This window comes from Marmota marmota, unplaced genomic scaffold (assembly GCF_001458135.2).
Source record: "Marmota marmota marmota unplaced genomic scaffold, marMar, whole genome shotgun sequence".
NCBI lineage: Eukaryota > Metazoa > Chordata > Mammalia > Rodentia > Sciuridae > Marmota > Marmota marmota.
The window spans coordinates 24,367,472-24,381,649 of record NW_026000101.1 but is presented as its reverse complement, the minus strand read 5'-3'; the positions used below and the strand labels follow the sequence as shown (position 1 = coordinate 24,381,649).

At 32.4% G+C, this 14,178-nt stretch overlaps 1 protein-coding gene across 1 annotated transcript in view; it reads right to left on the bottom strand.

Moving 5' to 3' along the window:
• Nucleotides 1-729: 729 nt before the first annotated feature.
• Nucleotides 730-14,178, bottom strand: part of Caap1 (caspase activity and apoptosis inhibitor 1) — a 52,015-nt gene continuing 38,566 nt past the window's right edge. Inside the window, exon 6 of the mRNA XM_015492484.2 lies at nt 730-2,707. Coding sequence (XP_015347970.1) covers nt 2,361-2,707 — 347 coding nt within the window. The 3' untranslated portion in view covers nt 730-2,360. The remainder of the gene's footprint in view (nt 2,708-14,178) is intronic.

Here is a 14,178-nt window from a genome sequence, read left to right as displayed (position 1 = left end):
GTGATTTTTCATAATTGCAATGTTTTACTAGTAACTGGGCAATAAGTTTTCAAAATACATGTCAATCAATATATAAGAACATTTCAAAGTGATCCAAGGCCTACTGCTTGGGACAGTTGCTCATTAATGCAGTGGACCTGTAATCAGTTGCCATACAACATTCAAATTTTGGGTCAAATCCCAATTCAAATACTAGAATTATTTGACATTAAGTGGAAATTTTGGCTGCCATTTTTTCTTTTAGCTTAATTACCAATTAATTATTACCAAACATTTTCCTTACCTTAACAAAAGGAAAGAATCAAGCATAAAAAGAAGCAACAGGTTTATCTTTACTCATCAATCTGTCCCATGCTAAAATCTATAACATCTCTGGGTTTAAGATTTGTCTTTAAGACTGAAGACCTTAGAAGCAATAAATACCTGTGAACTAACTTTTTAAATGGCAGCCTCAGATCAATGAGGCACTTTCCTATTAGGCATTTCTAAAACAAACTTATTCCTATTTTCTAAAGCCCGTCATTTTCAAAAAGTTCTTAAATCTGTTCACATTAAAAAGACAGGGAGAGGAAAAAAAGCTGTTTCCCTTTTTTTTTTTTTTTTCTTTTTTTAAAGTTAGGAATCTCAGTAGTCTCTAATTCACTCAGTTCATTCTGTTTCACACATATCTACTCCAATCAAATATTCTCCAAAGCATTTTGCACATTGAACAGAAGAGACACACAGTACTTCAAGAGATGAGGGCTTTAATAATCCACAACACTCAGACCTTTTCCTACTCTTACGTTTAATCACACAAATGCCATATATCACATTTTATAATTAGTAAGCAGCAATACAGTTTAGTTTGTACTACTTTATTATTTTAACTTTTAGCTTAAGCTGGACTAGAAGAATTATTTTACCATAATCAATGCTTTCTCATGATGAAGTGATAACTGTGAGCACTATTTAAGTCATCTTCACATTTACCAGCCTAAAAGAAACACTTCAAGTGACACAGGTTTCTATGCTTTGTTAGATTCGGAGAGGAAGATAGTGACAGGATTATTTAAAGACGTATTCAGAAGCAAAATGTAAATTTGTAACTGTAACACCAATGTTTCACAAATGTCCTCTATATCCATTTAAAATACCCTCTAAAATAAACATATAATTAAGTCAGCTAGTAAAACAATCCCTGCAAGGTATGTATAAGGAAAATCCTCATATCAGTAGAACATGACTTATAAATAAAATATACTACATTTGTTTTCAAATATAAAAACAGCTCCAGATTTATATTTTAGAAAAAAATTAATTTATTTTAAGTTAAGGGACCCTATCTAAATTTATTTTGGTATCAAACAACTGCAATTACCAATTGGGGGGAACATTTGTAATTGTGATAGGATGCTAATTTGTTTACAAAAACTATACAAAATTAGACTAATTATAACATCAACTTATCAAAAGTTCTTGAAATTAACTTTACTTTCGGAAAAGTATCAAAAGTCTTTAGATCCAGAATGGTAAGTCTTTTATTATTTTTGATTCATAAAATTATAGCACATCAGATCTTCAGGCAACACCACCAGATGAACCTTGTAGAATAAAACAGTCTCCTTTTCCTGACAGCTTGGAATGTAAATCAAAATTGTTCCTTTTTATTGAAGGGAAAAAAAAAAAAAAACTTGAACAAAGTGTTCAATAGGATCAAATACCTGTTAGGATGGCTTGTCTGCTGGAATTTAATATGGGCAATTAATTCTATATTATTAAAAATTGCCTTAAACTGAGTCTTTTTTTTCTTTATAAAAAAAAGTTTTACTCAGTCATGAAGAGCAGATCTCTAAGCCTTACAACAAAAACTACTACTCAGTTTTAACCAGGAAATCCATATTCACAGATGGCATCTTCAAAACAGTAAATATTTTAAAATTACATATACACAAAACAAAATTTCTTAAACCATTAACAAATCTAGAAGCAAAAATTTTAATATTTATTGCAAAATAGAAGTCGCCTTAAGAGAAACATGCTTGGTCAATCCTTCTTAAAGCTTTTGGGTCTGTTGCCAAACATTGAAAAACAAAGGAAAAAAATACCATGACTCTTCCCTAATGGCTTTGAAGATAGTATTTGCAAACATAGCTATTCATCTAAAATAGCATTCGTATGTGCCATGAATTCAAACACACATCTATAATATAAAAGTTTAAAAAACAAAACAAAAACAATAAGTATTTTAGGCCTAGGATGAGTTTACCTAATAGGATTACATAAGAAATACCACATAAGACCCCAAATAAACTTTAGATACAAAATTATAGGATGTGGCTTCATCAAACACACCTAAAATTCAAACTCAAGTTAAATAACTAGGCTGGTTTTTTTATATCACCAGCTTTCATTAGGGCCTTAATTGCTCTTGCCCTCATCTCAAGTTCTAGCAGTTCTAGTTGCTGTGCTGAAGGCTGAACATCTTCTGGTGGAGGAACAGTCAGGGTGGCTGCTTTGGGTTCCTTTGGGCTAGACTCTGCCAGTCCCAGAATCTCATTCACACTTTTTTCAATATCTTTTTCCAGGTCATCTATCTGACCAGCTTCACTCTGGACTGTATTTTCTGTGGCCTCAGGAGCAGCTGCTTCTTCGTTGCATGGGCCTTCTATGTCGCTGTCATAAGCATCTGCATTTATACTGAGTACATCACTATCTTCCCCTTTGCCTGTAACAACAAAAAATGGGAAAGAACCTTGTAACCTAAATGCCCTGCATTGAAATGTCCTTACTATGCATGACTAAAGGGCTACTTGGACCCCACCTCCCACCTTGGAGTCCAAAGCACAATCCATTATCCCACTGGCTCAAGTTTCAAAACAGATCAAATTTCATATAAATTCTTTTTTTTTTTTTACTGCAATTTATTACAACACAAAAGTACTGGGAAACATTCCATCATGTGGAGCACCCATGATCTCTCTTCCTAATAAAAATATTGTAATGTTTTATATCACAATGAGGCTTCCACATTACAAACTGTAAGTTGATGGGGAAAACTCTTTGGATAGAGTACTTATTATTGAAGAAGTAAAATTTCCTTCTAGAAGGTATTTAAAATTTTTGCTTTATAAACTACGAAAAAAAGGAAAATATCATCAGCAAGCTGGACACTTTGTGCATTGCAATTATCCTAAATCTTTTCATATGCTTTTTCAAACACTTGGTTCTGAATCAATAAATTAAAAGAGAATGCCTAAGGCCATTTTCTAAGATAAAATAAGTCTCCATGAAGAGAGTTTTTAATTAATAAAATTAATACAGCATGATTTTTAAAAATGCATTTGTTCTAAAACTTCTATAACTGATATTAAGACCTCGAATTATAAATAGATTATGAATCTCAACCACCTCAGCCTTCATGCTGAATACCACTTAAATCCAGGCATCATCTATAACATTAGGTACTCATTTATACCTCAAATTTATTTATCTCTAATTTTTTGAAAAGTAATGATTTTCAAAATGTTGGCTTTGATAACTTTCTTTAATAGTAAGGAAACCTTATTTACAAAACACAGATCAATAGATGGAAAATGCTAATAATAGAACATATAGGAAGGACAAACAATTCTATTCCACTGTTCTAAAACAATTTACTGACCTTGACCAACCTTCCTACATTTTTTTAAATTTTTTTTTTTTAGTTGTAGTCAGATACAATCCTTTATTTATTTATTTTTATTTGGTGCTGAGGCTCAAACTCAGTGCATCGGGCGTGCTAGGAGAGCGCTCTACCACTAAGCCACAACCCCAGCCCCACCTTCCTATATTCTTATAATTAAAAAACAACTCCCTATTCCAAAATTAAAGTGGAAAATAAATCAATAAATTATTTTGCATCTACAAATAAAATGTATAAAAATATAGTTGGAATTTTAATTATCTGATGCCAGGGAATATTTTACGTATCTCCCCAAAGCAGCAAGTATTTCCAAATAACAAGAAAAAATTTACAGAAAAATGAATATTGCCTTTTGTCTTAAGATATAATGTTTTATTACTGTCATATACAATTAAAAAGAACAATTTTTAAAAAAGAAATAATGCTTTATATTAGGTATTCTAATTTAAGTCGAAAACAAATTCAAGAAAAGATGTGCGGAGCTGTCCAAAGTGCAGAAAATTAATTTTAGTGCCTAGCAAGCTTTAACCTAACATTCTAATTCTAAATCTGATGTCACTAATTTGAAATGAAAATTTTCAGACTTTTCAAAAGATTTTAAAATACAAATTTTTGAAAAATGTGATTTATTTTTCTATTATTAGATAATGAACAGAATAGATAATGAACAGAATGGGTGACCAAGAGAGGGAAAATCTGAAAGTTGGGATAATTTAGTCCTAATTCTTAGACTGCCATTAAGTATGCCATTTGGGCATAAACCTTTTCAATTTCTCTGCTATGAAAATGAAGGAAAGCCAGACATGGTGGTGCATTCCTGTAATTCCATCTACTTGGGAGGCTGAGACAGGAGGATGGGAAATTTGAGCTCAGTCTGAGCAATTTAGTGTGACTCAATCTCAAAATAAAAATTAAAAAGAAAAAGAAAGAAAATTATCCAAGAGTATCTTTAAAGACCAAGGTCATAACATAATAGTAAATTAAATCAACAGAAAAATATACAGTGAGTAAACTGTTCTCTCTTTCCCCCTAAGATATGGTTACCACTCACTTTTCACTTAACATATCCATCATGTGGATTATGCCAAAAAAAATTTCTGACAGTCGTAGCCACAAAAATTAAGTAAATTATGCTCTATTATTTTTTACCAACTTTTTTTTATAAGATATTTTAGAGAAAAGTAATGTCTCAACTTTATAACTGAGGTTTACTCATTATTCCATGAGTCCAGAGACCAGTATCTAATGACAAAACTACACAATCCCACATAGGCTGTCACAAAATTAAAAGTAGAAACATTCTTATGAAATTAATTTGCTTTGAATTTATATGGGGGTAAATTTGACTGTCATTGTCACATACCACCAGCTTATAATTCTACAAAGAGGCTACAGGGATTTATAAGAGTATGTGTAATTTTTTTAAAAGGGAAATAAATGTTTATTAAGTTCATTTTATTTTATTTTCCTGGGGAGGAAGTCTATACTCTCAAATACTTTCTAAGTGGCTAAGAAGCACCAAGCTATATACATACTATCACTTAATTCAGATCATTTTTAAAACTGTTTATGTAAGCTTCTTTAGAAATGAATCCCAGCTAAAGAACTACTCTTCCCAAGCTTACATAATAAAATCTTCATTTTATAAAATTATTAGTATCAAAGATTCAGGATCAAAATATTTAAGTATACAAGCCCAATATTTCAAAGAAAAAAAATCTGGACACTCTTTTTCATTTATGTTCTCTATGGATGTTTCAAACATTTCAGTAAGCAGAAAGTGGGTTTTGCTTCATTTTTTTGCTTTTATATAAAAAAATAGTACATCTAGCTTATCACTGAAGAAATGATGCCCTATACATTTGGTGTTCTGTTTACATTTAAAATTATAATTCATAATCCAAATGACCAAGTTGTCAGTAATACAGTAATTCTAAACATATTCATAGATTCCATCTGTCCATAAATAACCATATCACACATGCCAAAATTTTGTAGAATTATACAAATGAAATGACTTAGCAAAGCACTTTATTTTACAAATTTGAGAACAAGTGACATGACTTATATACTAGGACACAATAAATTCTTTGAAGATTTTAGTACCATACCTCAGGTCTTTTCCACTGTTGCTGAATTTAGTTCATTCTAGCAGAATTAGTAACTCACATTTTTAAAAGCATCATGTGCAAACATGAATACATTTCCAAAAATAATTTACTCTCATCATTGGCATTAAAAAATCATAGGTTTTTTTTTCTATCAATTATGATACTCAAAGTAAAAAGGGTAAACATTATACATTTTTTAAAGAAATATCTTTATCCCTAATGCCTCCAAGTGCTTAGAATTTCAGTGTCATTATGTGCTGTGCTTCAGATCTGCCATTCTGCATGCATGTGAGGATATACACAAACATTTGTATGTATGTGTGTGTTTTCAGGGGAAATGAGTATTCTCTTAAGTTATAAAAGAATTCCACAAATAGGGGCTGGGGCTGGGGCTCAGTGGTAGAGCGTTCGCCTAGCATGCGTGAGGCACTGGGTTTGATACTCAGCACCACATAAAAATAAAATAATAATAAAATAAAGATATTGTGCCCACCTAGAACTAAAAAATAAATATTAAAAAAAGAGTTCCACAATAACAAATATGTCACAATCCCACTATTATGTGGGATAAAAAAATTTCTTCTAAAAAAAGTTTTTTATGATATCAATGGTATATTAATAAATGTGATTTTTTTGGTATTGTATAATGAAATCTATCAATGTTTCGAAGATCTTTATAGTTGGTGAACCAATATCTTCTAAGTAACAAATGCATGATGGTACAAAACTATGTGTAACTAAAAGATCAATCCAGAATACAAATTAACCAATGAATTCTAATGTAACTAGAGTACGAAATATTCACTGATATGGTTTCAGACCCAAATTTCAACTGTCCTTTAAAAAACTACCAGTTTGGGTTTAGTATTAAAGAATATTCACAATTATCTGAAATGGTTATTAAAATCCTTCTCCATTTTCTAACTACATATTTCTGCGTGGTTGGATTTTCTCCATATCCTTTAACCAAAACACTATAACCCAGAGAAGGAATATAGAAGCTAACAGAGATTTACACACATGTAAAAACTATGCCATTCTTCTCATCAATTTTTGTTTTAAGAAATGAAGTTATTTTCATAAAAATTTTATTTAATAGTGGGCTTAGTTTTATTTTTAAATAGGTTAACAAATATTTCAAAATTTAAAAAAGAATTCCACAAAGAAGCATCATCAAGTTTTCACACAGGTTTATGATGATGAATAAGGGTAACAAATCAACTAAAAGGCAAATCATTTCTACTCCTTTAAATAAAACCTAACCAGTAATAAAAGATAATACACAAAAAGATACCACATTACCTGTATTATCTATTTTTAATGAAGCTTTAGAATTCGTTTCCACAAAGTTACATTCAAAAATTACTCTGATAATAATTAGAAGTAATCATATAACGTAATAAAAATCTTAAAAATCAGTTTGTAAACTAAATAAATTTGCAAACTTATTTAGTGGGCTTAAGTCCACTTAATTTTTCAAGCTTTATTAAAGACTTAAAGGAAAAAAGAAAATAAAGACATAATAATCAAAAGCAGCACAGCAAAGAGCAAATAAAAAATTAGATTCAAGTTGCTGATGTCACAAAGCAGCAAAATAACTAAACATTTCACAAAGAAAAAAAAGATATGAAATATTCCTTACACTAATTTTGTTCCTCCAGTAAGATGGGTTGATCCCTAAAATATTACGTACCATTTAAGACACTTCAGAGAGACTTTCCTGCAGAGTACCCACTGAAGTAACAGAGACAGATTTAGCTAAATAAAACTGGTAAGACTTTTGAAAAAGGAAAAACACAAGTAAAATTTTAAGAACAAACTACAAAAAATATTATCAAATACATTTATAAAAATGCAAATATAAGAATATACAGAACATCTATATGTCTTTAGGGGAAAAAAACATGAACAAAGGAACAAGTCATGAATTTCAAAAAACAGGAAAACAAAGGGCCAATAAATATAAGCAAAAAATGCTCTACCCAGTTTCTAATTAGGCAAATGCAAATTTAAAAAGACATTACTTTTTACTATGAGTAAAAAACAGAATTTTAATTTTTCTGGAAAAAAGATAGTACATTATTAGTAAGAGAGAAAAATTACCAAGATATATATCTTTAAAGTCAAAAAGTAAACCAAAGAGTAATAATCATATTTTTTACTAAAAATGATATAAGCATTTTTGATTATTAATAGTGATTACTCCTGGTGTTGGGGGGGGGTAAAAGTAGAGGAGGAAAATGAACTTTCTAATTTTACTGTAGACTACATGAATTATTTTTAAAAGAATACAATCTTGAAAAAAGTGCTAAAAGAAAAAAAATCAGTATTAGTTAACAAGAAAAGATACCATCTAAAAATTAAAAAAAAAAAATTTGCAGGATTTTTACAAAATATAAATAGACAGGATCCAACTGACAGAAAAATAAAAGCAAAGCAAAACCAAATCACAGAAGAGGGCAATTCTTCTTTACAAATCTTGGAAGCAAGGAAGAGTTAAGTTAACTGTGGAACAAATGGCACAAAAATTAAAATTAAATTCCCTCAGAATCAATGGAGCCAACTGAACTCCATTCCTTTCCTTCCTTGCTACTATCCCATCCATCTACTTTTCCATCAAAGAAAGAGCATTTACCGACGTTTCTAAACAGCTGCTAAAGAAACCCAAACCAGCTACCACAAAAACCCAGTTACAACAAAAGAAGTACCAAGATGAATAAAGGAAGAAATAAATTCAGGGATCAGAATAATCCACTGAGGGAGGGAGCCTATTAGCATTCTTACAAAGTCCACACTGCACTCACAAACAACACAGGATGCAAAGGGAAAGAGAACCAGAGAACAACTATTAGAAATTAAAAATACAGTTCTCAAAAGCGAATATCTAATGGTTGATAACGGATAATGTTAAAGAAATCTCTCAAAAAGTAGGAGAGAATGAGCTGGGACTGTGGCTCAGTGGTAGCACACTTGCCTGGCATATGTGAGGCACTGGGTTCGATTCTCAGAACCACGTATAAATAAATAAAATAAAGATCTATCAACAACTAAGAAAAAAAATTTTAAAAAAAGGTAGAAGAGAATGAAAAACAGATTCCAAATATGCAATAAAGGTTAAGAGATGAGGATGAAGTTCAACATCAACCTAATATAATTAATTCACCAAGAATTACTGGACACCTACTATGGATATTCACTGTTTTAAGCACTAAAGAAGTGGCAGTGAACAAAAACATCTTTGCCTTTAAGTCATGGAAGAGGGATTGAAAATACACAAATATGTCAGATGCTGTGAAGAAAAAGAAAGCAGGACAAGCAGACAGTAGCAGGGGATACTTTCACAGACAATGATCACTGTGGTCTGATCTGGCAACATTTTGATCAGGGACTTGAATAAAATGACAGAGTAAGTCAGAAATCAAGTAGAGACCATGGAAAAGAAAAATAAATCAGAAAACTGATCTGGGGTGAAGGTCTTCATCCTGAAAGGGCTTGTCAAGAGCAGAGCATCACCTGTTAAATATCAGAATTTGAGGGTATCATGGTTTGAATATGAAGGGTCCCCCCAAAGCTCCTATTAACCCAGGATTACTGAGTGGTAAATGATTAGATTATAAAAGCTGCTACCTGATCAGCCCATCTTAGTTTCAATGGTTGACTGGGCGGTAACTGTAGCCAGATGGAACAGAGCTGGAGAAGGTGGGTCATTCGGGTTGTGCCCTGGAAGGGTGCATCTTCTCTGCGACTCCTTCCACTCCTCTCCCTGCCTCCTTGCTGCTGTAAGAGGAGCAATTTCCCTTTGCCATGCCCTACCCGCATGATGTTCTGCCTCAACTCCAGCCCTGAGCAATGAATCAGATGACTATAGATTGAAACTCTAATACCATGAGCCAAAATAAACTCTACCTTCCAGCATCTGCTTGGCATATGGGGAGATCTTTCTTGCTCTGTCATAATATGGCAGAGATACATCAAGTGTGCTTAGCTCAGGTCTCTTTTCCTTTTCTTATGAAACCACTAATTCCATTCAGGGAGGCCATGATCCTGACCTCATCTAACCCAGTTACCTCCCAAAGGCCCACTTCCAAATATCATTAACATACAAATTTGGGCATTAAGTTTCAAACACATGAAGTTTTTTGGGGGACACACTCAAACCACAGCAATTAGCTTCAGAGAACAAAAAGTACTATCATCAATGACTGGAAAACGCACAATTTCAATGGCTAGTAACAGGATCATGAAAAGAGAAGCAATGACATATTATATACTTCCTCATGGGAGGAAAACAACATTGCTTCTAAGTATTCTTGCCAAAATGTTGAATCTGAATCATATAATGCCTCTAAAACTACAATTTATAGAAAATATGAGACAGAAATACTGGAATGCAATTAGCAAAACTGAAAAACTTTAAAGGACAAATAGTTCAGCCTCTTCAAGAAACAAACTGCAAAGGCAAGGAGAAAGGAAAAAGGAGGGACATATAGATTTTAAAAATACTTAGCACAAACCAATTAAATATGAAGGCCTTATTAGGATCTCAATTCATAAACATTATTTAAGAAATATTATAAGACAATCAGAGGCAAACCTAACTTTGAATATCTGAATATTAAAATATCATTATTCTGTAACCCCTAATGAAATAATGGATCTAGACAATAATCAATAGCTACTATAACCATTAAGTGTAAGGCTGACAACACCTGAATCAGTTGGTGAATCTTAATATGAAAATACCAGCTTTGACTATAACCGGGTTAACTCTGAACACTTTCTAATTACCTGGGGATATTAAGACACTATTGCTATTTAAGGTAATGTGGTTATATTTTAAAAGAGACAACTCTTAACTCTGACAGATACGCACTACAGATGTTCCGTGAGTTATGATGGGGTTACATATTGATAAACCTATAATAAGCTGAAAATACAGTTAAGTTGCAAGTGCATTTAATACATCTAACCTACGAAACATCAAAGTTTAGTCTAGCCTACTTTAAATGTGTTCAAACATTTTCATTAACCTACAGCAAGAGTGTGAAGGAATATTATACTGTATATACTTAGCCCTAGAAAATAAGAAGACTTCATAATTCAAAGCATAGTTTCCACTAAATGTATATTGCTTTTGCACAATTGTACAGTCAAATATTCTAAGTCAAACCATTGTAAATAAGGATCATATGTACAAATGAACTTCAGATGTTTGGGATTTACTTTAAAATAATATAATGGGTGTGGAAAGGGTAGGAGTATAAATAGCAACATGAAAAAAAAAAAAGAAAATCAAATATTCCTACAAGGCAATCATAGACCTGGTTATTAAAAGGATTAAGCTATTTTACTTGATTTTCCCTTTAATTAGTTTTTCCCACCTGATTTTAAATAATTCATGTTCCATGATGATGCCATTCATAATGACACATTTCAGCATCTTTCCCTCTTGATTCTGAATCTCAACTCTCCAAGGCCTCCAGTGTTATTGACCTGATGGAACCTTTCATTAGTAGCAAAGTCTATGATACATTGGGCTGCAATGACATGCCTCCATGGATTTCTTTTCTTAGAGAACAGATAATTTTGATTTTCCTAAGTTTCAAGTTACAAAGAACACATCTCAAATGTATTCTAATGGTGGAAAGTCCATTTGATGACTTTTAGGAGTTTGAGTGAGCTGCAGGAAACAACTGTTCTTTTTTTTTTTTTTTTTTAAGAAAGAGAGAGAATCTTTTTAATATTTATTTTTAGTTTTTGGTGGACACAACATCTTTATTTTATTTTTTTGTGGTGCTGAGGATCCAACCCAATGCCCACGCTACAGCTTGAGCCACATCCCCAGCCCAACAATTGTTCTTTTAATATGTAAGAATAATCTTTTCTGGACTGGGGGGAGGATCACCAGTTCAAAGCCAGACTCAGCAAAAGCAAGGTGCTAATAAGCATCTTAATGAGACTCTGTCTCCAAATAAAATACAAAATAGGGCTGGGGATGTGGCTCAGTGATCAAGTACCTCTGAGTTCACCCATAAACAAACAAACTTTTCTGTAATGGCCTTCAATCTTCTCATTAAAACTAACAGGACTTGGCCTTTTTTCCATCTAGCATATGAAACTATTGATTTACATTTAACTGCATTGTTTTGACCATGATTTTCAAGATTTAATCCTAGTATAACTAACTGTAGTAGGAAAGAAGAAAATGTAAACATGTAGAGAAAATTTACCCAGTATTCTATTTTACCCTCACTGATTTTGCAAATAACATTAGTATCCACTAGCTTGCAAACCCAACTTTTATGAATAACAAATCCATTAACTAACCCTTTAAGAGACTGCTCCAAGAAACAATTTATATTCACTTAGTATCATTACATATGCCATAATGGTGTTGTAAAGGCCACAGAAGAGGCAGGCCTTGCAAAATGCTACAAGTAAGGTAACAAAATATTTATGGCATGATAAAGATATAGCTTTTGCTGTCATAGTGCTTATGGTATGCTTAAAGTATGGACACAATACTTTAAAGTGTCAAATCATGCAGTATGAAGTAGACTTTCACAGTATATAGGCAACAGGGAAAAGTCAAGATCCTCACAGACATGTGATATGGGATAGATCTTTAAGATGAGTACCATCTAACAGGTGACATTAACAGAGGATGAAACTCAAATGTCAGGAACACACGGATGCAGGCAAAGTGCCAGATTTAAACCCACACAGAAGAGTGTGAGCCTAAAAATGAAATGCACAGATGATAATATATAAAGCATAGTATCCAAAATTAATGTTTCTGAAGACATCGCCATTCCAGGATAAAAGCACAATGGAATGTCTAGTAACACTCTTACAAGAGATAAATATTTTGCGTCTACCATTGGGGCACAGTAACAAATTGATGTATGAGATAGATCCTCACTATAACCTTTCCTCTAGTAAAGGTAAACAGGAAGAAAACACTTAAAATGCCATTAAACAAAAGTTTAATATCAAAATATAGGAAGGCATATGAAAACACCCAAAGGGGGAAAAGTGAAAGCAGAAAAAAATGAAAGTAGATAGACTAGCTCTCTCAGGACCCTTATTTCCAACTACTGGGGTTTAGAATCATGCAACTTTTCCCACCAATAATCTGTTGGAACTTACTCAATAAGTCTCACATTCAAACATTTTCTGCTAGTAACATCTCAGTGCTCTATAATCCACCCAACCAAGGAAGACAAGCTCAACATCATTGTCTATTTCACAAAAAATCACATTTCCTATGGTATTCTTTTCCTTGTTTAATATATAAGCTCAGAAAGATACACTAAAGGCTTGATTCAAATTCTAGAAAATGTGAAAGTACCCATGACATATACATATAGTAAGCAGCCAGATATCATCACCATACAAAAAAGTAGCAGTGTATTTCATTAAACATACTGAAACCTTTCCTTAAAGCAAGGATCATTTTGATTGAATAAGTAGGAAAAATAATAAAAGCTGTCAGTTTAACCCTAATTCTTTCCACAAGAGAAGATATATGAAGTAGTAGTAGTGGGAACCTCTAGGAAAAACAGCTGTATCAACTTAGAGTTTAGAATACTGAAGAGGGAGATCACATTTTAAAATGTCCTGTATGTTTGTTTGTTTTTTTTTTTTTCAGAAAGATCAATAAAAAGGTATTTTCATGGGAAAGAACAGTCTATAAAAAGATGCATAAGTACAATAATTATGTAACTAATTATCCAAATGATGAAATATTCAAAGAAATGTGAAAACTACAGAAGACTCTCTATAATGGACCACATTAAAAGAGCACATAATCGATGATTAATATAGAAGACTGGTATGAATCTACACAAGTAACAAAAACAAAGCTAAAGGCTAAGAGAAACAGAAAACAAATGACTCAGTTTCAGTATGACCAGAAAGAAAAACAAGCTTGGGAGCAACATGTTCTTTGGAGGAAGTATTAGAATTAGAACAGGTGGCCTGATTGCAGTGGCATACCCCTAAATCCCAGAGGCTTGGAGGCTGAGTCAGGAGGATTGCAAGCTCAAAGCCAGCCTCAGCAACTTAGTGAGACCCTGACTCAAAAATAAAATAAAATAAAATGGCAAATAAATGTATGAAAAAATGGATGTGGAGCAACAGGAACTTTCAATTCATTGTCGGTAGGAATGCAAAATGACAGACACTTTGGAACAGAATTTGGCAGTTTCTTGGAAAATTAAACTTGGTATTTACTGAAGTGAATTGAGAACTTATGTGCATACAAAAATCTGCACACTAATGTTGTATTCATAACTGCCCAAACCTGGAAGCAACCAAGATATCCTTCAATAGACAAACAGATAAACACTGCAATAATCCATAAAATGGAAGATTATTCATTGATAAAAAGAACTAGGCTAT